Source organism: Mesoplodon bidens (genome assembly GCF_964165515.1).
Source record: "Mesoplodon bidens genome assembly, chromosome: 10".
Taxonomy (NCBI): domain Eukaryota; kingdom Metazoa; phylum Chordata; class Mammalia; order Artiodactyla; family Ziphiidae; genus Mesoplodon; species Mesoplodon bidens.
The window spans coordinates 18,086,734-18,111,663 of record NC_138172.1 but is presented as its reverse complement, the minus strand read 5'-3'; the positions used below and the strand labels follow the sequence as shown (position 1 = coordinate 18,111,663).

Below are 24,930 nucleotides of genomic sequence, written 5' to 3'. Positions count from 1 at the left end.
AGGTAATGTCTAGCAATTTCTCTTGGTCTGAATAAGCATTGTTTGTTTGACATTCCTTTCAAGTAAAAATGGCTTTCATTCAGCCGGCAGCAGTATTTAACTTTTTGTGACTTGAGATGTCCATAATGTTTTGTTATGCAACAGAAGTCCTTTATGTGTACTTCTTATCTTGTTACACGGGATATTAAAAAGATGTGTGTTTTCAAAGGTTCAGATTTAATTAAGTTAGTAAATTTGTTTTATTAAACTTTCCAGTGAAACAGGTTTTTTGTTTTGTTTTAAACTGTGAGTCTCTGGTGATAAAGAAGGTAACGACTACTAGTATGGTTGGGTACTGCTGCCTTGATTTGTGCTGAAGTGTTGTCCATTTTACCCACTGCTGCTTTTGCACCTACTGTCATTGCAAATGTCAACTCAGTGAAAAAGTCAACTCTATTCTTATGAAAATAGCTTTGACCTCTTGGGCCTCACTTTGAGAACTGCTGCCTTATTTGTAGGGTTGCTGGATGGGATGGAAGAGTGATTGCAGACTAGCAGTCTTGTCTTGCCTAAGTCATCTCCTGTGTAAGAGATCTATCCGCTGCCAGTAATGGTTATAGTGTTTGGAGGAATGGTTGGCGTTCCTGACTCTTGCATCTCCTAGACTTTAGGCTATTTAGGCAGGTATCACAAAATATCCTTATATTAATGGTAAAATGTGAGGGAGCAGGGGTAAAAAGATGTTTATATTAAAAGTTCATGAACATGTGAAAATTACACAAGGATATTATGTATATTTTTACTTTGCAGGCTACATCTTGGATAGAACCTATGATATATACCTTTTAAATGACAAAATACTAAAAATGTTAGTTGAAAGCAAAAGAAAAAGGAGAAATTGAAGTTTATTTTGCTATTTAAGAGGTAAAAAACAAGAAACATTTACTAGTCTATATAAGCATTATACCTTGGATGTTAAGAGCTTAGGGTATGGAGTCATTCTCATTTGTCCACTTAAATTTATAAATGTAAGGTTGGGCCAATTTCCAATAGCCTCTTTTAAATGGGGGCAGTAACGCCTCCTGGGTTAGGTTTGTTATGAGGGATAGAGTCAGAACACGATAATGTTTTAAAAATGTGGAGAGGGGGACTTAGACAATAAGCTTTCAGCCAGAAGTGGTTAATTTTAACGATTTTAATCTGATTTACGTTTTGTTTGGGTCAGGAGTTTGGGAGAATTGGATGGAACCAAGTTGGACCTTGTGAGTCAGATTGATCAGGCGTGGTGCAGGCTACTGAACAAAGACATTTTCATGACTACTTTTCCAGATCTTAATTTTGTTAGCATTAGTGTCATGGTAAATTCTGTATTTGTGCTTTTTGTTCAAGAATTGAGACCCTACATGGTATTATATATTTTTTAAATTTTTTTCTTATAGGATTCAGTGGTCCCAGTTTAAAGGCTATTTTATTTTCAAACTGGAGAAAGTGATGGATGATTTCAGAACTTCAGCTCCTGAACCAAGAGGTCCTCCCAACCCTAATGTCGAATATATTCCCTTTGATGAAATGAAGGAAAGGATACTGAAAATTGTCACTGGATTTAATGGGTATGTTCTACTTTAAAAGTTTAAGTTTTAGAAGAACATTAGATTTTTCTCTAAGTTTTGATGTGTCTGTTTTTTTGATAACTGATTATCCATTAGAACAAGTTCTGTGTCTTGTGATCTATATAGTAGTTACTGATTTCCAGCTTACAAGTATTTAAAATATTGACAGCTTTTTTTAAAAAAAACTTGAACCACCTTTATATGGGTCAGTGGCATTTAGACTTTAAATGTGTATGACAGTGGAAACATTAATCAAATACTTTTAAATTTTTTCTTTCTGTTTTATATTTGATAATATAAATCTTTATACTTTGTCTAGAACCTATCACTGAAATAAGTAACATTTCTTTTAAAATGAAAAGTAACAATTTATGAAAAGATTCTACTTAGTGACTTTTCGTTTTAAAACATTTTTTTAGAGTCCCTCTTTTCCCTCCAGTAAGTAACCATTTTTAGCCCTTTGTAAACCATTGTACTGAAAAGTTAGTCTCCACTAAAATGAAGCTGACCTTTAAATTGTGTGTCATACTCTGTGTTATTTTAAATACTTTCTTTTCAGGGCTTTGTATTTTTAGGGTTCCCTTTATTGAAGGGAACAAGTATTTGTTAAGTTGAATTGTTCAGTATTTAATTAATAAATTTTAATTTTTGGCTGCGTTGGGTCCCTGCCGGTGTGCATGCCCCCCACCCCCCAGCTGCGGTGAGCAGGGACCACCCGTCTGCCATGGAGCGTTGGGGGGCGGTGCACCGTGGTGGCCTCTCCCGCTGCGGAGCACAGGCTCCAGGCACGCAGGCCCAGCAGCTGTGGCTTGCAGGCTCCAGAGCGCAGACTCAGTTGTAGCGCGGGCTCAGCTGCTCCGCGGCATGAGGAATCCTCCCCGACCAGGGGTCCAACCCGTGTCCCCTGCACTGGCAGGTGGATTCTCAGCCGCTGTGCCACCAGGGAAGAGCGAATTGTTCAGTATTTAAATTGGCATTAACAATTTGGAGTGTGGAGTGACAATACCTAATTTAATGAATTGTGGGTATGTTAACCATGAATTCATATTTAGGGGCAGTTTTTATTTGATCACATTTCATTTGTGAGTATTTTTAGGTAGCATAAATGGTCTCATTTTTTTCTTCAGTTACTTAATCACATGGGATTTGCAACAAGATAGTGTAATTCACCTAACCCTTTATTATATGTTATGTTCTCCTGCTTAACAGTTTGGCTTAAAATATCAAATTCTTAAGCTTTGGTTTTAAGTATGCTGCCAAAATACTTTCCTTTTGGGAGAAATTAGAGCTTTATCATTGAGCTGCTCTTGGGGGTTTGGGATTGGAGGGAGACTTTATTTTCACTGTGTACCCTATTGTACTGTTGAAAATTATTTTAACTGTATGTGTATGTTTACTTACCAATACTAATTTTTTTTTTTTAAAGCACATGCCAAGATGAAGACATGCTATGTATTAGAAGTATACATAAGATTTACTGTTGAATTGAATGTGGTTAAGCATACTTCTTGGGGATGTTTATAAATAGTGCAGAGGTAATTAGATAGTACTTAGACATTATGGTAACTCATCTTTTACTTCAATAAGTTATGGCTCTCATTTAAAATTACGAGTTATGGTGAAACAGTTTAAGTTATACCACTGCTTTGTGAATGTGAAGCTACTTGTGATTCTGAATTTAGTAATACCATTTTCAATTCTTTCAAATTAAATTGGATGAAATACATATATGTAGGTATTAAATTAATCTAAATATTTGTAATGTCTTAATTTGCTAAATAGGTAGTCGACCTACCTCTGAAAATGACTTGAACAGTCATTAAATGCCTAAGCATATATAAACATAATTACTTTTAAAATATTTTTCATCTTTGAACCATAAATACTTTGAATTTATGTTTTTTTCTCTGATTTTTCAGAAAGGCAGTTTACGAATTATTTTTCTTAATCAGGCAGAATCCAAGTCTTTTTTTTTTTTTTTTTTTTGGCCACACTATGTGGCATGTGGAACTTCCCTGACTAGGGATTGAACCTGTGCCCCATGCAGTGGAAGTGTGGAGTCAACCATTGGACCACCAGGGAAGTTCAGAGTCCAAGTGTTAATCAGGGATACATTAATATTTTTCATTTCAGCCATTTTTGTCTATATCATAATATATTGGTACATGGTACATAAAAACATGTCTGTAGTATTTTTCAATTTTACTTTTGTGTTTGAATAGACATAGATAAGCTGTTGCTTTAAATTTTTTTTTTGCTAAGAGTGGTGGGTAGAAGTAGCATTTTGTTCTTTTTTAGCTAGTTTGAGAGTATGTCCTTGCCGGTATACCTCCCCTGCTATTTGTAATAGATCATCTTTTAAATTATAAAAGTGACATAAGTATGTTCATTGTTTTAAAAAGATCCCCAGTTGTCCTAGGAATATATAAAGAAAATAGGAACATGTTATATGCTAGTTTTATTTTACTTTTAGAAGAGCTTTGAAATCTTCTTTATATCAGTACATTTACAGCTGTGTCTTCTGTTTGTCTGTATTGGAAATAGCAGCATTATTTTCTGTTATATGAACAGATTATATATATATAGTTCATTTTCTCTGTTCCCACTGGTGATGGGCATTTATTTTTTTGGCTGTTACAAGTAGTGCTTGTAGTGAGCCTTCTTGTAAATACATTTTTGTGTTGATGAATGTCATATGTTGAATATATGTATAGATTTATTGTTGCTTTTTTTTAATTTGTAGAAAAGGAGTTGCTAGGTCATGGTGTATGCACACTTAAAATTTTATTAATATTGCCAAATTCACCTCACAAAATGTTTTCATGTATGCTTCTATGTTTATATAAATGCAGATAGTTTATTTCTTCAGTATTTTTGTGGGTATGTACGTGAATTTGTGTCTCTCTGATTGCAAGTGAAATTGAACATCCATGTCCTTAATGAGTCTTTTATGAATTGTGGTTTCATATCTTTTTTTTTTTTTAATCTTTTGGTGATGTTCTTATTGGTAACTTCATTTTGTTGTTTTTGTTTTTTGCTTTTAATTAGTGAAAGTTCTGTGTTAAATGCTTCAATATATTTTGGCATGGGGACTTCCCTGGCGGTCCAGTGGTTGAGACTCCATGCTCCTACTGCAGGGGGCACAGGTTCGATCCCTGGTTAGGGAACTAAGATCCCATGTGCCGCATGGTGCGTATATCTTAAAATATATATATTGGCACGAAAAGATTATCTGTTTTCTAAAATTAGTATTGTCAGTATGTAAATTTTCCCTCTTTAAAGCGGAAATTGTCCATTCACTTGTTTGCTTGACTTCCTGAACTGTAAGATTCTGGACACCAGGGAGAACTATCTTTTCCATATAAGGCCTAGCACAGTGAATGCCTTAACATAGTAGGTTTTCAAACAAACAGGTATTGAATGAGTGAGTGAAAGGAGTAAAAGCATGTTTCTGTATCTGTATTTTGTTTAATGGGGCAGGGTAGATAGAATTACATAGTTGAATGCTTAAAGTTCTTTAAAAAAATTTTTAGTCATATTTTCTTGTCCTTTTAAAATTACTTTTGAACTTTAAAATTTTATAGGGGAAGATGGCTTATAGCTACTCTCCAGAACTGAAGTTACAGTTTCTTAGGTGAGAAACACCAAAAATTAAAAATTAATGAAATTAGAAACTTCAATGAATGGTCGGTTAAAAGACAGTTGCCTTTTTTTTTTTTTTTTTTTTTTTTTGCGGTACGTGGGCCTCTCACTGTTGTGGCCTCTCCTGTTGCGGAGCACAGGCTCCGGACCCACAGGCTCAGTGGCCATGGCTCACAGGCCCAGCCGCACTGCGGCATGTGGGATCTTCCCGGACCGGGGCACGAACCCGTGTCCCCTGCATCGGCAGGCGGACTCTCAACCACTGCGCCACCAGGGAAGCCCGACAGTTGCCATTTTATGCCCTCTATGTGGGTTTATAATGAACAAGAGTATATGTAGGCTTACTCAAACTGAGGCCATTTATGAAAATTCTATTCCTATCTTAGGTGCCATGAATATAATTTAGAAATTGCTTGTAGCTAGTAGTTCATTCCTATAATGGTACACAAAGAGATTTCGAGAGGTAGAGAGAACAACTTACATTCCTAGTAGTTTTAAAAAGATTATTTTAAATCCTAATTATTGAAATGGAAGAATAATGAATATAAATTAATTACTTAAGTCTTCCTCCACCTTTGACAGTCTGTTAGACCTAAGACCTCTCTAGAATAAGCAGTAAGTTTCACTTATTGTGGGTAGTTGACTAAAACAGCGTGGCTTTGTATTTATGAGGGGTTCTAGGCACACTGCACAACTAGTTGATACCTAAAAATCTTTGTTACATCATCTGTAAGGTGTCCAATGCATATCTTTTGGCATGATTATAGTCTGACTATAGAATTTCTTCTCTAAAGTTATTTTATTAAAAAAAATTTTTTAACATCTTTATTGGAGTACAGTTGCTTTACAGTGGTGTATTAGTTTCTGCTTTATAACAAAGTGAATCAGCTATATATATACATATATCCCCATATCCCCTCCATCTTGCATCTCCCACCCTTCCTATCCCACCCGTCTAGGTGGTCACAAAGCACCGAGCTGATCTCCCTGTGCTATGCGGCTGCTTCCCACTAGCTATCTATTTTACGTTTGGTAGTGTATATATGTCCATGCCACTCTCTCACTTCATCCCAGCTTACCCTTCCCCCTCCCCACGTCCTCAAGTCCATTCTCTATGTGTGCATCTTCTAAAGTTATTTTAATGTACATAATTAACTAGATTTTGCTTAGTCTTGAAAACTTTCACATGATTGTTTTATATGCATGTGTGCACAAACTCAGATGTCTTGTAAGTTTCTGCACCTGAGAGTTTGCCTCTTCATGCTTTTTTTTTTAAAGGTTCATATACAAGGTTTTTAATACTTTAAAATCTAGATTGTAGATATAAAACATTTACTCCTTTCTTGATTTTGTATTGCTTGCTTTACAGTTAGCTCAGATTATTCAGGGATGAAAGGATGGGTTCCAGCCTTTTGTTACTTTGTTCTTTTACTCCTTTTACCTGTTTTATTGCTTGCTGGAATTTCTGTTCCTCTGTTGAGAAAAATAGAGTTACTGCATTTTTTATTAGTTATTTGTGCCAGTATTTGTTGAGCATATTGAATCCTTTAGCTGAAATATGTTTATTTCTTTTTCTTTACTCCCTTTCTTAGCATAACTAGTTGAGAATCGGAATTATTTAGTAACCTTCCCTCCTTATTCCCCTTCCTGCCTTGCCTTGTCTGATGGTAATAGGGTTTGATGTGATGCTCTCTAATAAAATTTTATAACTGAAAGAGAGGAAATAAACCTGTATTAAAAAAAAGAGAGGAAATAGCAGAAACCTAATTAGTTTTTCTTAACATTTTTATTTGAGGCAAGTAAAGTAATTCAGGCACTGTAGAAGATGGTTAACTTGATTAAAAGTGTTGACAATTGCTATAGATTTGTTTTGGAATGGGGAATGGTATAGATATTAGTTTACGGTTATTTACCATTATTGTAAGAGGCTAATTCTTCATTTTCTTAATTTTCTATGCTTGCCATTTTACAGTGCTGTTTTCAGTAAATCTCAATTACTAACATTTGATTTGAGTTGTAAAATATATGCATATGAATATTTATGTTGTGTATATTTATACAGATGTTAAATAAAGCCTGATCCAGAAAGAGCAGATTGTTTCAGGTCAGATAATATCACAAGATTCCAGTGGTGATTTCTGACTTCTGTAGGACTTACGAGTAAACAAAACTTAACCCTTTTAACCTTTGATATCTAAGAGATATATAAGTTAATTTCTACTTAAATAGTTCAGGTCAAATGAGTAATTCTGTTTACTAAGACACAGTATAAATGTGGTCATTAATAGAAAATAAGGATGTGGTAAAAGTCACCTTTATGCGTAAAGCAAAAGTGATTGGTTGTTTTAGCAGTTTTTAAATAGGATGTCTGGTTTTGTGGTTATCTCTTTAGCCTTTTACTTTAATGGCCTCTGTGTTTTATACTCCTTTATCTTTTTTTATGAGGAACGTTGCTTATATAATAACATAGAGGCAAGATATAGGTTATCTGATTTTTAAAATCTTAGACTCTGAATGAAATGTGCATTTCTTCTTTTTGGATGCCTTCTTAATACCTTGGTATATATCCAGAATATTGGCACATATTGATGATCAAACCTTTAAACAGACTAAGATAAATTAAAAACAAAACATAAATTTTAGTTACTTAGAGTCTTTCTCAAGTTAAAATACAGGATAGGAAATTCTATCTTTCGGGCTTAGTGTTAGTGTTTAAAATTTCTAATTTGTGCTTAGATGTCTTTCTCTGATGTTCAGCAGCTTTCTTGGTATTTGAATCCCCATAGGTTTTAGATATACAAGACTTGGTCTTTTTTTTTTTTTAAGTCAGTAGATGGGGACAGATTGCAGTCAAATTCAAGTATATAAGTAATGTAAAATGTGTGATGCTATTTCATCAGGGTTAGTTACTTTCTTCGGAGTTAAAAAGAATTTTTTTTAAAAAATAAATTTATTATTTAATTTTGGCTGCATTGGATCTTCGTTGCTGCACGCGGGCTTTCTCTAGTTGTGGTGAGCGGGGGCTACTCTTTGTTGTGGTGTGCGAGCTTCTCATTGCGGTGGCTTCTCTTGTTGCAGAGCACGGGCTCTAGGCACACGGGCTTCAGTAGTTGTGGCGCAAGGGCTCAGTAGTTGTGGCGCACGGGCTTAGTTGCTCTGCGGCATGTGGGATCTTCCCAGACCAGAGCTTGAACCCGTGTCCCCTGCATTGGCAGGCGGTTTCTTAACCACTGCGCCACCAGGGAAGTCCTAAAAAGAGTATTTTTGAAAACATTTTTTGCTTTGTTTCACTGTAGTTGGTCTTTGGAGGGTTTGTGCCTTCTCACAATCTACATTAAAGGTCAGATGGGATCGGGATGATGATAGGAACTAAGATTTATTGGACACTTTAAAATATTTCAGGCCCTAAGTGATTTATATGCATGATGTCGTATTCAGTGCTCATGATAATCACATGAGAAGTGCACTTTCAGAATCTGTTTCCCAGGAAAGGACATGAAGGCTTTAAAGAGGTAAATTCGACTCAGGCAAGGTGTCCCAGTGGGCTAGCCGGTATTTTTTTTTTTTAAGCCACACTGCCTTATACGTAATTTGTGCATTAAAAGTGGACTGGTTGATAGTGTTCTGTACCATTTCTGAGTAATACAATTTGAAATACTTAATGTTTTTTTTTAAGTCTTATTAGATATTGTAGGCATAGTTTTTTTTTGGTTTGCTTATTAATAAAATGCAAGTTAGTCATATCCTTTTTAAAAGTTTTTTTCTTTCAGTTCCTTATATAATCTTAGTTTTCATCTTATGATGTGGGTAAATAAGGTAATATATTGGTGACATCTTGGCAGAGTAAACTGACTGCATTTTACTTCAAATAACCCCAAATATTTTTCTACTAAATTACTTTACAGTACATCTTTGCTAATGAACATCCTCCCCCGTTCTCCCGTTTTCGAGATTCTGGTTCATGCTTTTCATTGAGAGTTAGCAGCATGCATTTTTGCTCTTTTTTTCTTCTTAGCATGTGTCTTAATTTAGCTAGTGATATTTTTTGGGTAACGCGTTAATATTTTCCAGAGTTAGAATAAACTAGCTTGTGTGCTTATGTGTAATGGAAGAGTAACAGAAAGCAGAACTTTCATATAGTTGTACCAGGCGTTCATTTGGGATTTATCTGGTTTATTCTTATACCTCCTTTTAAAGACCCACCTTAAATTAAGTGTTCCCACGTTTATCTTCGATTCCCTGGCATACAGTTTATTCTGTCTCTGTAGCACTGTGTACACAATTTTATTAGCATTTCTTGTAATTGGGTTGTTTTTAATTGTAATTGTTTACATTATGTGTCTATCAGGTCCACTACTGAGTAAATATTAATATTTCTGCTTCATAGTAGGCTCTCATGTTTACTTAAAAGTTTAAAAAATACAAACTTTATGAAGAGACCTTCAATGCAGTTGTCAGAATTATAATATTGTTTCTAGTGGATACTTTGATTTACAAGAAATGTTTGTATTTTAAGCCTGTTCACTTGAGGGAGAGTTGTATAACATTTTAGTGCCATCTATTGGACACTTGGTAAAATGACTTTAAAAGCTTCTGAAAGTGTGTAAGAATGTAAACTCATTTTGTCATAGGCTGACATCGTTATGCAAACATAATACATTTTTCCTCATAAAGCAGTATTAATATTCACCCACAAATACAGTGTTAATAATTGACTGACATTTTACCTACCTTCCTAGAGAAAATTAGCCAAAACATTTAGTGTAAAAACATTGTTAAGCAGGGAGTTGGAAGATACTCATCTTTTAAAGTTAATTTTAAGAGAAAGTACTAGTATCAGTGTGTGAAAGAAATTTAGTTGGAGGAATGGACCTAACTAGACAATGTCTGTTTAAGTAGTTGCTGGTTAAATAGTATTCGAATGTTCTTAACACTGGGTGCTATTTTTGAAAAATGTGTAAAAACTCCTTTTTAGTATCACTCTGAGCTCATTAATGAGGGAGTAGCATTTGGAAGTGTGTGTGTGTTTAGGATTTGGAAGGTAGTGAACTCAAAGAGGGGCTAAGGTACAGGTATACCAGTAATATTCTGAAATCCATGATGGTACTGCATTTCAGATACATATGTATATAAATAAATTATATATTGACTATCTTGTATGTGAAGATATCCTGCCCTTAGGAAGCTTTCAGTCAAATATGAAAAAAGACAGTTTGGAAAAACAAAGATAATTAGTTTTGACAGTGTACTTTACTATGAATTTTAAGAAAAAAAACATTACTCTTCCTTAGAAACCAAAGAACTTTCCTATAGCAGTCTTGATGAATATCAGAAGTTCTGTATTTCTGTCTGCTTCTGAATATTTGTGATCATGAGACAAATGTTTCGCCTCTTAGTTAGTGCCCAATCTTTTGGCACGATGATAGTTTTCTGACTTTTAGGCTTTGATATACAAGTTGAGAGAAGATTGATACTTGGTCTCTCGCATAACTAAAATATTTGTTTTCATATGAATAATATTTATTTTATACCTTGTCAAGATTTGTCATAGGTCGTATATTGAATTTTTAAAAGAACATAAGAATAGTGTTGATGCTAAGAATATGAGAACTAAACATCGTTTGTCCAGCTAGAAAATAAACATTTACGATTTTACGTATGTGCAGTGTAGTGGAAGGGAGAACATGGGATTTGAAGTTAGACTGGGTTTTTGAGTCCTGCGCTGTTAATCATTAGTGGCCTTACTTTGTGTGGGGGAGGGAATTTTGTGTTGATCTGCCTGTAAACAAGAAATAACTTTGTGGATAATAACTGTTAATCTGAGCCTTTGTAATTGTCTTTATAAAGAGAATAAATAAATTTGTGTGGCAAATAACTGAAGTCTAAAGTTTACGTTTACTCTTTTTAGCTGCATTTGTCATCTCTCTGCTCACATGTTTGCTGTTCATATTGTAACTCTCAGGAATGCTAATAGTGTGTGAGATAAACACTGCTGTTTATAACATGATTTTAGGTCCAACTTATGTTTCAGTTTTGTATTTTCTGTGATCAAGTGAAAATTTGATTGTGGTTGAAGTATTTGGTAAACAGTAAGGTACCTACCAAAATATTGAGTGTATTTGTATGTATTTTAAGTTTGATGAAACATGTAGGTTGTATGTAAGATTTTAATTATGGAGCATAACTATATTTATAATACTTTTTCATTGGAATCACTTGTGTTATTCTGTCTGATAACAAAACATTTGTAGTTTTATTTGAACACTAAAGAAATCTTTGTGTGCAAAAGAATACTTGAGAAAGTTTCTGTATTTAAATAAACTCTTACTTGATTATTATTTGTGTTGCCTCTCTTGTAAACTTAAAATTGAATTGTCAGAATTAAGAATGTTAAAATTTTTTCTCAGTTTTGAAGCTTTCCGTTAATTTTGAATGTTCTTTTTTATTGCTTTTGAAGGCAAGGGAGGGAACATTGTTTTCTTTTAAATTAAGAGGACAGGTGTGCTTATTGCCCTGCCTATTTTTAAGTGACTCATCCATTCATTTTTGTAGCATTTTCATTTGTAGCTTAACACAGGGGTGACTAGATAAAGCTTGAAATAATGAGTAATTATTATTACAGGAGTAATAATGTTCCCAATTTTCTTGCTAATTAATGACCCCAAACTATAAAATTATATTCTTTTGCAGTATACCTTTTACTATTCAGCGACTATGTGAATTGCTCACAGATCCAAGGAGAAACTATACAGGAACAGACAAATTTCTCAGAGGAGTAGAAAAGGTATTTATTTTACTATTGGATTTATATTAAACGGTAGCATAATAGATTTCAGAAAAGAACTTTGAGTAGGCTCTGTTTCAGGCACCTTTTCTTGAAATAGGTTTCTCAGCCTATCTGAAGTTTTTCCCAATTTGTTTTCCAAATTATGTCCTAAGTTTCAGAGAAAGATTTAATAGGAGGGAGGCGGAGGAATGCTTGAGGTCAGTTAAGCTTGGGAAAAGCAGTTTATTATTGTCTCGTGGAAATTCTTAGTATACCTTAACATATTAATAGCTCTGAGAAGTTCTATAATTGATGTTTTAATAATAGAGGGTTTTGCAAACTTGTTTATCCACAGAATTCATTTCTTTAGTTGTAGAGTTCAGAGGTACACGACTTGGAAAATCGCTGATACAAAGCATTTAAGTTAGATATTGAGAAGGACATATATCATGTTTAAGAATGAGAGAAGCATTAGGTTTTTAGTGGGTGAGGGGATGTTAAAGGGGCAGGGCATTCTGGACAAAGGAAACAGTCTGAGAGAATGAAAAGCAAGACATAGACTTGTCTGGAGTGAAGAATGAATGAAGGAGCCCTATGGGAACCAAGATTGTGGACCAGTGGTTTTTTAAAACCACTGGTTTCAGTGATTGATCCTAAAACATAGTCTAGTGTTATTTTAAGGTTCTAGTTGAAGTTCAATTTATTTTACCCTTGGAGCAGGAATCCAAAATCCTTACCTAGTGATTTATAATAGATCTTAGGGCCTTACTGGATTAATGTGTTTTGTTGAGCTTCTGTGCCTTCAGTTTAGTAAGATTCCTGAAGGGCAGGAAACTGAGATGGTTCTTCAGTACTTATTTTCAGTTCAGAGACTTTCAGTAATTCCACTTGGGCAATCTTTGGATAACGAGGCAGTGTCACAGTAATCACAGTTGTGTGACCATGGACCAGGTGCATAACCTAAGTCTCAGTTTCCTCATCTGTATAGTGTGGATCATAATGAGGCTGTGAGGAGGAGTAAATGCAAAAGCACTTTGGCTCAGCAAACTTTCAATGAATATTGACTATTAATAAAGTTATTGTTATCAGGAAGATTATATTATAAAAAAGGTTTGAGTCTCTTTCCTTGAGGTGTATATCATGCTACACATCAAGCTTTTGATTGGGGACTGCTTTAAAAGGAAGTTCGTTATAGTAGGCCTAAATACTTCAAACTCTAAATATCTTGGTGTGATTCTATCTCAAATAAGAGACTGTGGTTCTGTTCTACTACCTGTAATACATAATGTCAGGGCTCTAAAGTAACTAGAGTAGAGTTAAAAAAAAAAATGAGGCTGGCAAAAAACAAATAGTTTAGTGGGATATTAGATTTTGGGCTTTTGCTATTGTTTTAGTTTTTGTTGCTTGATTAGAGATTTTTATTTTTAGCCATTTCTTTTATTAGTAAAAATGTAATAAAATGGAAACTTAATACCAGGGAGATTTTGAGAAATTAAAAACAAATAATTAAACTTTATTTTGTGGTACTTTTCCTCGTATTAATAACCAATTTTTGTTACTGCAGAATGTGATGGTTGTTAGCTGTGTTTATCCTTCTTCAGAGTAAGTATAGAGATTTTTCTTTTTCTAGTATATTCTAATTATTAAATCATTTCTAATGTATTAGTCTTAAAAATAGGTTGCATTTATTTTATATGTAATTAAGCATAACATTTGTAAATGCTTATGAAACTACCATCCAGTTCTCAAAGTAGAATATTACCAGTAACATTACTTATATGTTTTTCCAGTGAAAAGATTTGTATTAAAGAGATTCATGATTTACTGCAGTCTTAACACTGTTGGATTTATGTACTGTCTGGACCCTGGGATCCCATCCGAGATAGGCCATTTCTAGGAAATAATTCTTAGGTTTGTAATAGCTGCTTGATGACATCACTCTTCATGATGGAAAATTATTTCCAGTTGCTAAGATTTATATAGTAAATTAAGGTTGCAGTTTAGGGCACACTCCTTGGCACCACTGGTATTTTATTATGAGTGGATGTCCTGGGATTGCAGGAGATTTAGCACTGCCCATGGCTTCCACTGAATGCCAGTAGTGTCCACCACTTCCCGTGAAGAATTTCTTTAGACGTTGCTAAGTGTCCCCTGGGGATGTGGAGTGAGGGAAGGGGGATTGTTGGAAGATGTTGCCCCCTGTTGAGAAACACTGGTTTAATGGTTAAAATATCGGATTTCATAGACCAGTAACAGTGAATTTGTTTTAGAACTCTTGAAGAATGTACCTGTATATTGTTAAATAACATACTAAGATAATCCCAGAGTTATTTTTCTTAGAAGTCTTTCATTTGGTTCTGTGACAGTGAGATCTTACAAAAGATCTTTTAGACCCGTGATTCTCATCAAAATTAAAGAATTAAACTATCCATAAAAGTGTTTTTTTCTTTTCTGGTAGGAAGAACAATTCCAATAGTTTAAATCGAATGAATGGTGTTATGTTTCCTGGAAATTCACCAAGTTACACTGAAAGGTGAGATTATTGATTCTTATTATTCAAAGAGTTGCAGTTTCTTAATTTTGGGTAGGAAATTCAATATACTTATTAAGAATTGGGAATTTTATGGTGGGTTAGGATATACCAAACAGAATTAGTTAATTTGGTAACCCATGGTTCTGAAAGTCAAAATTAAAGAAAATGTTTCTGTGATATGTTGATATAAACAAACCTTGGGAGGGATGACTTTTTACAAAAATGGGAAAATGATGTTCATTTATTTTACCGTAGGTCTAATATAAATGGACCTGGAACACCCAGGCCACTTAATCGACCAAAGGTTTCTTTGTCAGTCCCCATGACAACAAATGGCTTACCTGAGAGCACAGACAGCAAAGAGTCAAACTTAAAGCAAAATGAGGATAAAAATCACAGGTTTGTATGTGATTTATATTTAAAAGAAAAAATGCTTTCCAAAAGAGTTAACATTTATTGATGGTTTTTCAGCCCTCATTATTTATTATTTACACTTTACTGTTGTTTTGAGGGGTAGAAAAGGTTTTAATGCAGTTAAAAGGGGCTGCAGCTTTTTGCAGCATTATCACATGCTGACGATGGGCAGAGAAAAGACTTAAACTGCTAATTTGGGGAGATTTTATTTATAATAGGGTGTTAAGAAAGTGGTCATGATACATTTTTTTCTTCTTTTTGAAATTCACTTGAAAAGAGAAGATATTTATAAATGAGTTGAAATTTTGTGAATCATTTCTCATTGTAGATCATAAAAGGAAACCTTTTTGTTTATATCCCATCTCAAATTTTCTACATCACATTAAGGGAAGGAAGACTGAATGAGTGAGAGGAATTAAAGAGTATTGGCCTGCCTGGACAGAAGGGTCTTATCAGAACTGATTTCTTAAATTGGTGATGACGCAGAAAGGTGTCTATGTTCTGACTTACTAAGGAATAATGAGCATCTTATCTACAGCTTACTCTCAAATGCTTCAGAAAATTACTAATGACAATAAAAATAAACAGAGATGGAGACAGGGTGATGGAACAAATGCAGTGAGTTGCTAATTAAGGGGATATGATAGTTCTTTTTCTGTGAGTTTAAAAATACTTCACAATAAATTATTTAAGAAAAAAAGAAGAGTATGTCCCTGTGGAACACTTGTAGTTTTATTATAGGAGGACATTTAACTTACTGGAGAATTGAACAGAAAGGTCATGTAACTTACTGACAAGTTGCTAGTGGGAAATATTTATTAAACAGTTTAGGTATCCTCGAAATTATTCTCTTGTGTTTTTCTTTGCCCAGATGTTATAATTTAACTTTCACACTGAAATACAGTTAAACATTATTAGATCTTAAAAATGAGAATGTAAACGATGAAGAAACAGTCTTATTAATGACACTTTAAAACAATATTTACAGTGACTCTTCGACGTCTGAATCAGAAGGTTCCTCAGTGAGCCCTATAAAAAATAAACATCCAGATGAAGATACTGTGGAAGCTGAGGGGCATGAGGTAAAAAGACTCAGGTTTGACAAAGAAAGTGACGTCAGAGAGATGGCCAGTCAAACATCTTCCAGTGAAATTTCTTCAGTTATGGTAGAAGAAACAGAAGCTCCATCTTCATCTCAGAATAAAGACAAAGAAAGTAGTTGTACCAGGCAGCACTGTACAGAAGAGGATGAAGAAGAGGACGAAGAGGAAGAAGAAGGTACTTAGAGACCATCTGTAAAAGGGTGGAGTAAGGAGATCCTCAAATTCTTGTACTTCTGTTTTGCGTGAAAGAATTTAACATAATGGAACTCCTTGTAATGCTGATGTTGGGCTTTTCTCCCACCTGTATGTATTCTGTAGTTGCTGCTGAGTTTCAGGCATATGATTTGAACTGTAGAATATCAGAATTCATGAAACTTAACTGTGGAGGTATTTTGAAAATCAAATTTAACTACAACAACGTTTGCTTATTTTTAGAGTCTTTTATGACATCAAGAGAAATGATCCCAGAAAGAAAAAATCAAGAAAAAGAATCTGATGATGCCTTAACTGTGAATGAAGAGACTTCTGAGGAAAATAATCAAATGGAGGAATCTGATCTGACTCAACTTGAGAGAGGTTTACATTCTGAAGGTAGTGAAAATACAGGCCCTGTAAGTAGTTCCAGTTGCCATGAAACGGAAGAATTAATAGGATCCAATTCCAGTAAAACTGGAGAGATTCTCTCAGAATCATCCATGGAAGCCACAGAAGTCACAGATGAACCAATGGAACAAGACTAACTATTTAGAAATATTTAGATGCAGTATTTTACATACAGTTCTGGTTTTACACTGTATAAAACTTTTATGTAATAAAGTGGACCTTTAGTTTTACAAGAGAAGCAGGTTGTAAAATAAAGTACTTTATGGGATCAATCCTGAAAGAGTCGCACATGTAAGAACTGTGAGTACCAGCTCCTCGGGGTCCTGCTTACCGCTGACTTCTTTTGCTCTGGTCAGATCAGTGGTTTGTGTATAGATTGTTGTTTTTTTTTTTTTTAATTTAGAGTTAAAAATTTTAAACTGGAAGATAATAATTATAATTTTGAAAACTTTTGGAGATTATCACATTTAGTTTATACATATGCAAGAAAGCTTTTTGTCTTGTCTCTTTCTGACAGCTCTAGCAGTTTTCGTATTTTGGTCATAGTTTCAACATTTTAACATGTGAATTATAGGGTTTCATGTTGGTTTCCAGATTTTATTGTTTGACTATGTACTATGGAACTTTAAGTCATATATACATATATATATATATATTATTCTAAGGGGGGAAATGTTATATTTTTCTTTTTCTATAAGAGATGAATACAGTGGATACTTTTTCTATTGGTAATGATTGAGTTCACCTCTTTCAGAAGACAGTTTCTTTCTCTTCTGAGTAATTCAAATAAAATCTGGCCCTTGTGGAACCCTGGAAATCTTAAGTGTGTTGAAATACCAGGTTAAACACATTCCAAGAGATCTGTTCAAACTAAAATTCTTTTGTATACTTCTGAGGTGCCTGAGAAAAAGACTTCATTATTTATGAGAAAATGTGCTTTATCTTGGAAATTGTGTTCAAACATTAGCTTACTATTTTGTAGAATGAATGCTTATAAAGCTGACATGAGACCATCTCAGAAGAACCAGGCAGGTTCCTTTATTTACCTTTTGCTTGCTTTTCTGAACAGTGTGAATACTACACATTTCTTTCTAAATTATTCTAGACTATACAATGTCAATGGTATGAAACACCACTGTACGGGAAGAATTAATATATTACTTTAGTAATGTACCAGAGCTAAATGACTGAAGCTTTAGGGGTACATAAAAACCACCATAATTTGTATGACATTTTGAAGTGAATTAAATATTTTTGAACATGCTTCTTCGACAGCCAGTGTTATATTTTTCAGATCAACACAAAGCACAATGGTTACTCTAAACTCAATATTTTCAAATTCACATAATTTAAAGTCATGCAAGCTGCAGTTTCCCTGTCTAAATTACTGGCTGCCAAATTTATACCTGTTTCTTCAGCTGTACCTTTTGATATTTAGAATTTTTAAATTTCTGTAAAGTAGATTTTGTAGAATGTAATGTGTTCACTGCCTTTGTGAAGCGGTATATAATTGTATAATTTCTGTGTGTAAACTGAATGCTTGGGCTTTCAATACAGTATTCATATAAAGCAATAAATATTAATGTTATGAAATATTTGAGTACATTTTTATCAAAATATATAAGAATCCCTTTTTTTAATTTCAGATACCTGAAGTACACAGATGAACTTATAAAACTGATGCAAACATTTTCTGACACTGTATCATATGCTCTGGGGTGATTTGGGTGGCAACCACAAGTTTTGCATTTTGCCTACTTCAGTTGCTATGACTAAAAATACCAAAATGAGTTGGCTCCGTTTATGTCTGTAGGATATTATACTACTGACTGACATGACTGTCAGGTTTACAGCAGCTAGATGATATATTTGTGAATATGTCTCATAGTTGAAATAAAAACTGAGTATTGATTTACTTACTGTTATCCAAGAGGGGAAAAAAATCACACGTTGTAGATTTTTAAAAAAATTTTTGCAAAAATGTTAAAATGAAGCAAATTTTAAATGTGACATTCATTTGTAGTGACCTATTCTTTATTTTCTTGAGGGATATTTTGCCAATGAGAGCAGATTTTAAACATTTTAAGTTTAGAAATTTAGAAATTTTCTTTAGAATATTTATGAAATTATCGTCAATAAACCTGTTCTTTAAGATCCTGTGACCTTTTGATATTTTTTATTTTAATTGTGCCATGGACCACTTGTAAATTGATTTACTTTTGTTAAATATAAGTTGAAGATTTAGCATCATGACTTTGAGGTCTGTGGTTTTATTTGTAAACTTGCAATTGCTGTTTTGGCAAGGGCAAATGTATTTCTTTATTAAATAAAGTACAATAACGGTGAATGTACCAAAATGCCATCACTCAACTCTGAGAGATCTGCATTTTAATCTATAGTTTAATAGTTTTAATATTTATTAGATATTCTTATGTTGATCATAGATCAAACTTGTTGCTGTTTATACAGATAGTTGTAGAATGCTCATGGAATATTTTCTTTAGGATAGGTGGAATAGTTAGGTAGTTAAACTGGGAAACCTTGTTCAGCTGGTTTGAGATACGATGTCCGTTGGGAAGTAAATTTCCTCGAGTATGTGCGTAGGTGCACTTAACACAGACTTTGCTTCATGGAAATGTCAGTTCTAATAGTAACTGATTCAGATGTGTATTTTTAGAAGGCTAATTTTAGGCACATTTTCTTAACACACATCAGCAAAGTCATATTAAAAGATCTAAATGAAGAATTAGGACTTCGGTGATTAAAATATTATTTTCTGTTTTGGCCTTGAGCAGATTGTTTACCTGTTAGACTCTAGACTCTGAACCCATCATGTAAAAAGAATTTAAAATGCTGATGAGGAGAGCGAGAATATACATGGAATACACTTTCAGCACTTTTCCCTTTTAAGAAAGTGAAAACATTATCCCAGTAGATTTTAAAAAATACATCTTCAGTTCTGAAAATGTTGGCAAACAGAAATGAGTAGTGGAAGATGTCATATTTTAAATGTTTGATTATCAGATAAATTTAATCCACTTAGGGTTTATTGTAACTACACCTTTCAAAAGTGTGGATGGAGCAATGAAATTGCCTGTCAGAGCTATAAAACCCTCTGGCTTGGAAAGGCATCCCAGAAACCCTGGGTAAGAAGGCGTGGCCTGTTAAAGCATGGAGGTTCAGAGTGTTTTGTATTGCTGGTGTAGATAGGCATGTACTTATGCATTTTTGCATTTGTAAAGTCATCAATTTTTCAAATAATGTAATTGTAATATACTAGTTTACTTATAAAGATACTTGGGGCAGAATCTAAAGCTACGATGTTTGAGTATGAGAAATGTAACTTGTGGTAAGGACAAAAATGCAATTTGTAGAACCAAAGGAAATAAAAATTTTGGATAGTGTTTCACAATGTCTTCTGAACAGGAGTTTCTTAAATACATTGGTTTTGATCAGACGAAGCTTAGTTCTCTCGAGATTTGTGCTAATCATAAAATGGATGAATGCAAAAACACCTTGTAATTTCATATGGAATTATTATAATTAGGTTTATTGGATTATTGGCCTAGGAAGAATGCTAGTATGTATTGGTTAGAAAACATCTAATATTTCACATTTTAAAAATAATTAGTACACTTTCTTCAGAATTTTATTTCATCATCTTGGAGCCTAGATTACTTTGCCAAATAAATGTATTATTTTCATAATGCAATAAAATATAAACTAGAAGAATATCTTTATGTGTGGAATTACTTTATTTGCCATAATAGTTTACACTCCCTCCCTCCAATGCCCCCTTTTCTCTCACCTTAGGTAGGTTAAGATCCACAAGCATTTCCTGATCCATAGGGAGAGGAGCTGCAGGACTTCATTACAGCTCTGTTGCTTAATTGATAACAGGGTGTTTCCACAGAGATGGTGCATCTGAGTTGAATGGACGATTGTTCTTTGCTGGGCAACTCGTGCCTGATATCTGTAAAATCAAGATTTACCATGTAAAAATTTCTCTTGGCATAATTTGGCACTAGTTGTCATGCACAGATCTATACCATTTGTATTAGAATCATTTTAGAAATGGCAGTTTCAGACAACTACATGGTTAAAAGTGTAGAGTTTCCCTCAGTGGAGAGGGTGGATTCCATTTTCAGTTCTGGGTTCTCATTTCTTCATATGTATTACTGCACAGTAGGTGATAGTAAGTGGTGACATCTGTGGCTCTCAACTCAGAAGATAGGAGTATTAATCAGCATGTTTCTGAATTTAAATATTGAGTTTCAGCTTTTCATACTTGATCTCTAACCTCCCCACTTTATTTTTACTAAATGCTATAGCTAGTATAGAGTTTTGGGTTAATTGATACGAAGACTGATTCTTCTATTGATGAGGAATAAGAAGCATGATCTCTGACCACTTGCCCATCTAGAATGAAGAGTACACTGCTGTTGTATTTTAACATTTTTTTTTTCCAGTGTAAAATTCAGTTGAGTCTGGGGTCTTTGGATTTATTGGTACGCTTTCAGAGTTTTTCTTCCCAAAGGCAATGCATTTTTTTTTAACTAAAAATAATAACAAATAAACAAAAATGCCAGTAATTCCCAGTGTCCTAGTCAGAAGACTCCACTGGCTTACTGATTTTTATAATCTTGCGAGCTAGTCCTATGCTTGGCAAGTGGTAACAGTTGAAATTAAACGGGCTTTGTGGATACTGGCTACACAAACACTTGATTCCTGTGACTACTTTCTCTGCTTTAAAAGGGTTCCAAGTTCATCCCTGAAGCCTTTCATTGTTGCAAAGTTTGTGGATTTGGGAGCAGTACACGCCATTGGATATTCCTAAATCCAGTGGCAGATAGACTGAATCGCCAGAAAATGTGCATCCAAATAACAAACTTCTGTGACTGTGTGACCAGCTCCCCTGACCTATAGAAAGTCACCACACTACACCCTTGCCTGATAGGGGACAGGTGTTTCTGGAAGTGATAAGTTGTGTCATTAAATTCGCAAAGTCCTGCATTAATGTGCTATAACGGGACTTGCTATTTGGCCAATAATGCTTTGCTTCAAGAAATCTTGATGGTTGAATAGGTTTGCAAGGCCTTGAATGGTGCCTATGTTTGCTGAGACTTTGAGGGGTAAATACGTGGTTAGTATTTGGCCGTCTTTATTTTGGATCATTGTTTTTCTTTCCATGGCTTGCAGTGCTACAGAATGGGAGGTTAAGCTTAATTGTCACCACCAGAATTCACATATGCATTTAGGAATGCACATAATCTCCCACTTTCAATCTGGGAACCTAAAATTTTTAGTTGGCAACTTGTATGGATTGCTGTGTATTTGGGGGGCTAGAAGAGTAAACTCAGTCCATTCAGTCGTGTTTGGAGAACAATAACTATGCAAGTTTTTAGCAAAATGCAGCTTGCCACTTGCACAGGACAGACATTAGTGCTGTTGTGGCAGTCTGGGAAGGCGTCTCAGATGAGGTGGGGTTCAGTTTGGCCTTGAGAGGTGAGCAGGACAGCCAAGGAGGTAGCACGGTATAAATGGGCAGAGTACAGAGACGTGGGTTAAGTCACAGCTTCAGAGTCCCCACCTCAGTTTCCTTGGGAAAATTACAGTTTCCTCATTCGTAAAGTGGGGGAAATAACAGTATTTTCCTGGTAGGATTGTTGGGAGCATTCAAGGTAATTATGGGTATAAAGCTAGGTCTAGTCCAGGACCTGGCATTTCTTCTAAGGAGGAGAGTCAAGGAGGGGGAGATAGGGTTTGTCCCTGGGGAATACAACAGTTTTGCTGGAATCAAAGTCGAGGTTTCAATCCTGGTCAGTACCTGGTAATAATGGCAAGCACCAACTGAGCACTGACTTTATGCGCTATGTATCCTTAGCACGTGTCATGCATTATCTCATTTAACCTTCCCATCAACCCTATGAGATGCTTAATATCTCATTTTACAGGTGGGGTACTTGATGTAAAGAAAGGCACCTTGCCCTGGGACCCTTCGAAAGTGGACGGTGAGAACTCCAAAGCCCAATGATTTTTACCTATTATGCTTAGCTGCTGTCTAGTCTTAGGAGACCTGTAGACTTAGTAGGGCAGCAGAGAGGAAGCCATTCCGGTATCTGAAGGTTCTCAGAGACCTGCCCAAGTCCAGGTACCTCAAAAGGCTTCGTCAGTCACAAACCCAAGCACTTGGTTTCACACTCTATGAACTTCACAATCTAGCTTCACATCTTTTTTTATCACCCGTGTTTTTCCAGCTAGACATTTGGAGTATATCATCTCTTTTAAAAAATTTATTTAAAAAATTAGATAATGCATACCTGGCAAAAATTCAAATAGAGCACAGCAGTATATACCAGACTGTTGTTGTCCTACTAGTGTTCCTTCAAATCCCTCAGTTTTATCCTCCTCCTGAGCCCCAAGGGAGGTGCAGAAAAACAGGCTTGAAGGGTTACTACCAATAATTGAAAAACCTACAAGTTATCCAGTGGAGAAATAATTTATAAAACCATTGACAAAAGATTGAAAGTTTTTTTTTTTCCTCTTCCAGGTGAAATTTGCTTTCCTCCTTTACATGGGATGGTTTCTTGTGAGAGGTGTAGTCTTCTGTGGGGAAAGGAGGGCAAGTGTCAAACTATGTCTTCACAGAAGAGAAATGACAACTCACCCCCTTGGAGCTACTGTCCCACTGTGGTTGCCATTGCCAGTTGTGGTCCCAGCGGTGGTGGAGCCATTGAGTTGGCATCAGATGCCTCGAGTCAGGGGTCCCCAGCCTGGTAGGACCGGCTCCCTGTGTCCACTTGGTCAAGACTTGGCCCAGACCGCTCTCCCCTTCATGAAGGCCTTTGCGTTTGGATGACTGACGCTTGGCCGCTCCCGTGTCCTTCTTCTCATTCAGAAGCTGGAACCACAGGTCCAAGCCTGGTTTCTAATAATAGAATATTAGTCATGCTCTGGAACAGAAACAGATAGATGTGTGTGTTTGGCCCAATATGGTACATCTTCATTTACGACAGCTCATAAAAGTTTCTGCCCAGACTTCATTCCACTAGGATTTGTTCCATGGTCATAAGGATGAACAAATCTGGGGGAAAAAAAAAAAAGTATTTTTCTGTGTTGTGTCTCCAAAAACCATAGGCTCCTTGGTGTCGTGTCTTACAGAGTCTCCCTGCCGATGAGAAGGGCGGCCCTTCCTCACACCGTTTCCAGAGTGGGTTTTGAAGAAATGCAGAAACCAAGGACGATGTGGAGAATTTCTCACTTAACTAAATGGATGTGAGGTATAGAGCACATCATTATTCTGAGATTGTCTTGCTCCTTTTGAAGCATTAAAATCTCTCTTTTATGAAATGATGGAGGTAGCAGGGGAGATGGTGCTGTGTTAGTGTCTTTAGTTGGTAAAATAAAACAGAACCCTCGGCCCCGCGGCAGACTATTGACAGATACACTCAAAGCCATGATCGTGCACTTTCCCTTCGCCTGCCTTTACTGTAGAGGCTGCAGAGGTGACTAGTGGCCCTTAGGTCCCAGGAGCAGCCACGTCGTACAGCTCTGGCCAGTGATGTGAAGGCAGGGTTCCACAGGGAGTGCTTCTTCACTAGGAGAAAAAGGGCTTCGTTCTTTGCCTCTGTATCCTTTGCCCTTTGCCCTTTCTCTTCCCTCCCCTGAGCTCCTCTTCTTACATGTAACTCAAACCCAAGTCTTGAAGGGAATAGCCGTCTTCTCCTTTGAGGAGACCAGAATGAGGGTAAAAACCAACACGTGACGCTTGGCTGAGCAGAAATCAGAAGTGTCCTAGTTAATAAAACCCCAAACTTTGGGAACCACATCCGGGTGTATCAAGAGGTGAATTTGCCAAGTAGCATCTCACCAGCCTTGGCTACAAACTCTTGTGATCGCTAGACACCTGAAATTACATTTTGCTGATGTGATCTTCCAGTGAATGCTTGAGGTAACTGTTGTTGAAACTCCTGTCATTTTTATGGAGAGAGACCCCTTTACAGCAGGGTGTGGGCTTTTTGAATCCCCCTCTTCCCAGCTCCTCTACTGCCTGAAATCTGAGCTAAGCAGGCTTTGGATGCTCTGTGAAACCCGTGTCATTCAAATGCTTCCTAAAGTATTTTGAAGATGTTCTTGTTTCAGCCATTGACCAGGTGTTGATGTCAACAACATCTAAAAGTAGGTCCTTAAATATCTCTCCATCTGCTGTGGTAGGAAGGTCTGAAGCAAATGGCATTTATCAAGCAGTGATAATTTTCATGAATTTATTTGAATTTAAAA

General features: G+C 35.5%; 1 protein-coding gene across 3 annotated transcripts in view; it reads left to right on the top strand.

The window, feature by feature from the left end:
• Positions 1-20,362, top strand: part of PPP4R2 (protein phosphatase 4 regulatory subunit 2) — a 59,238-nt gene extending 38,876 nt beyond the window's left edge. For 2 of the 3 annotated variants that reach the window (XM_081247671.1, XM_081247672.1), the window contains exons 2-8: positions 1,419-1,589; positions 11,922-12,015; positions 13,562-13,599; positions 14,456-14,530; positions 14,786-14,929; positions 15,933-16,222; positions 16,483-20,362. In XM_081247671.1, the coding sequence (XP_081103797.1) occupies positions 1,419-1,589; positions 11,922-12,015; positions 13,562-13,599; positions 14,456-14,530; positions 14,786-14,929; positions 15,933-16,222; positions 16,483-16,787 (1,117 nt within the window). In that variant the 3' untranslated portion in view covers positions 16,788-20,362. The remainder of the gene's footprint in view (positions 1-1,418; positions 1,590-11,921; positions 12,016-13,561; positions 13,600-14,455; positions 14,531-14,785; positions 14,930-15,932; positions 16,223-16,482) is intronic. The other variant, XM_081247670.1, reaches the window with a different exon arrangement.
• Positions 20,363-24,930: the final 4,568 nt, after the last annotated feature.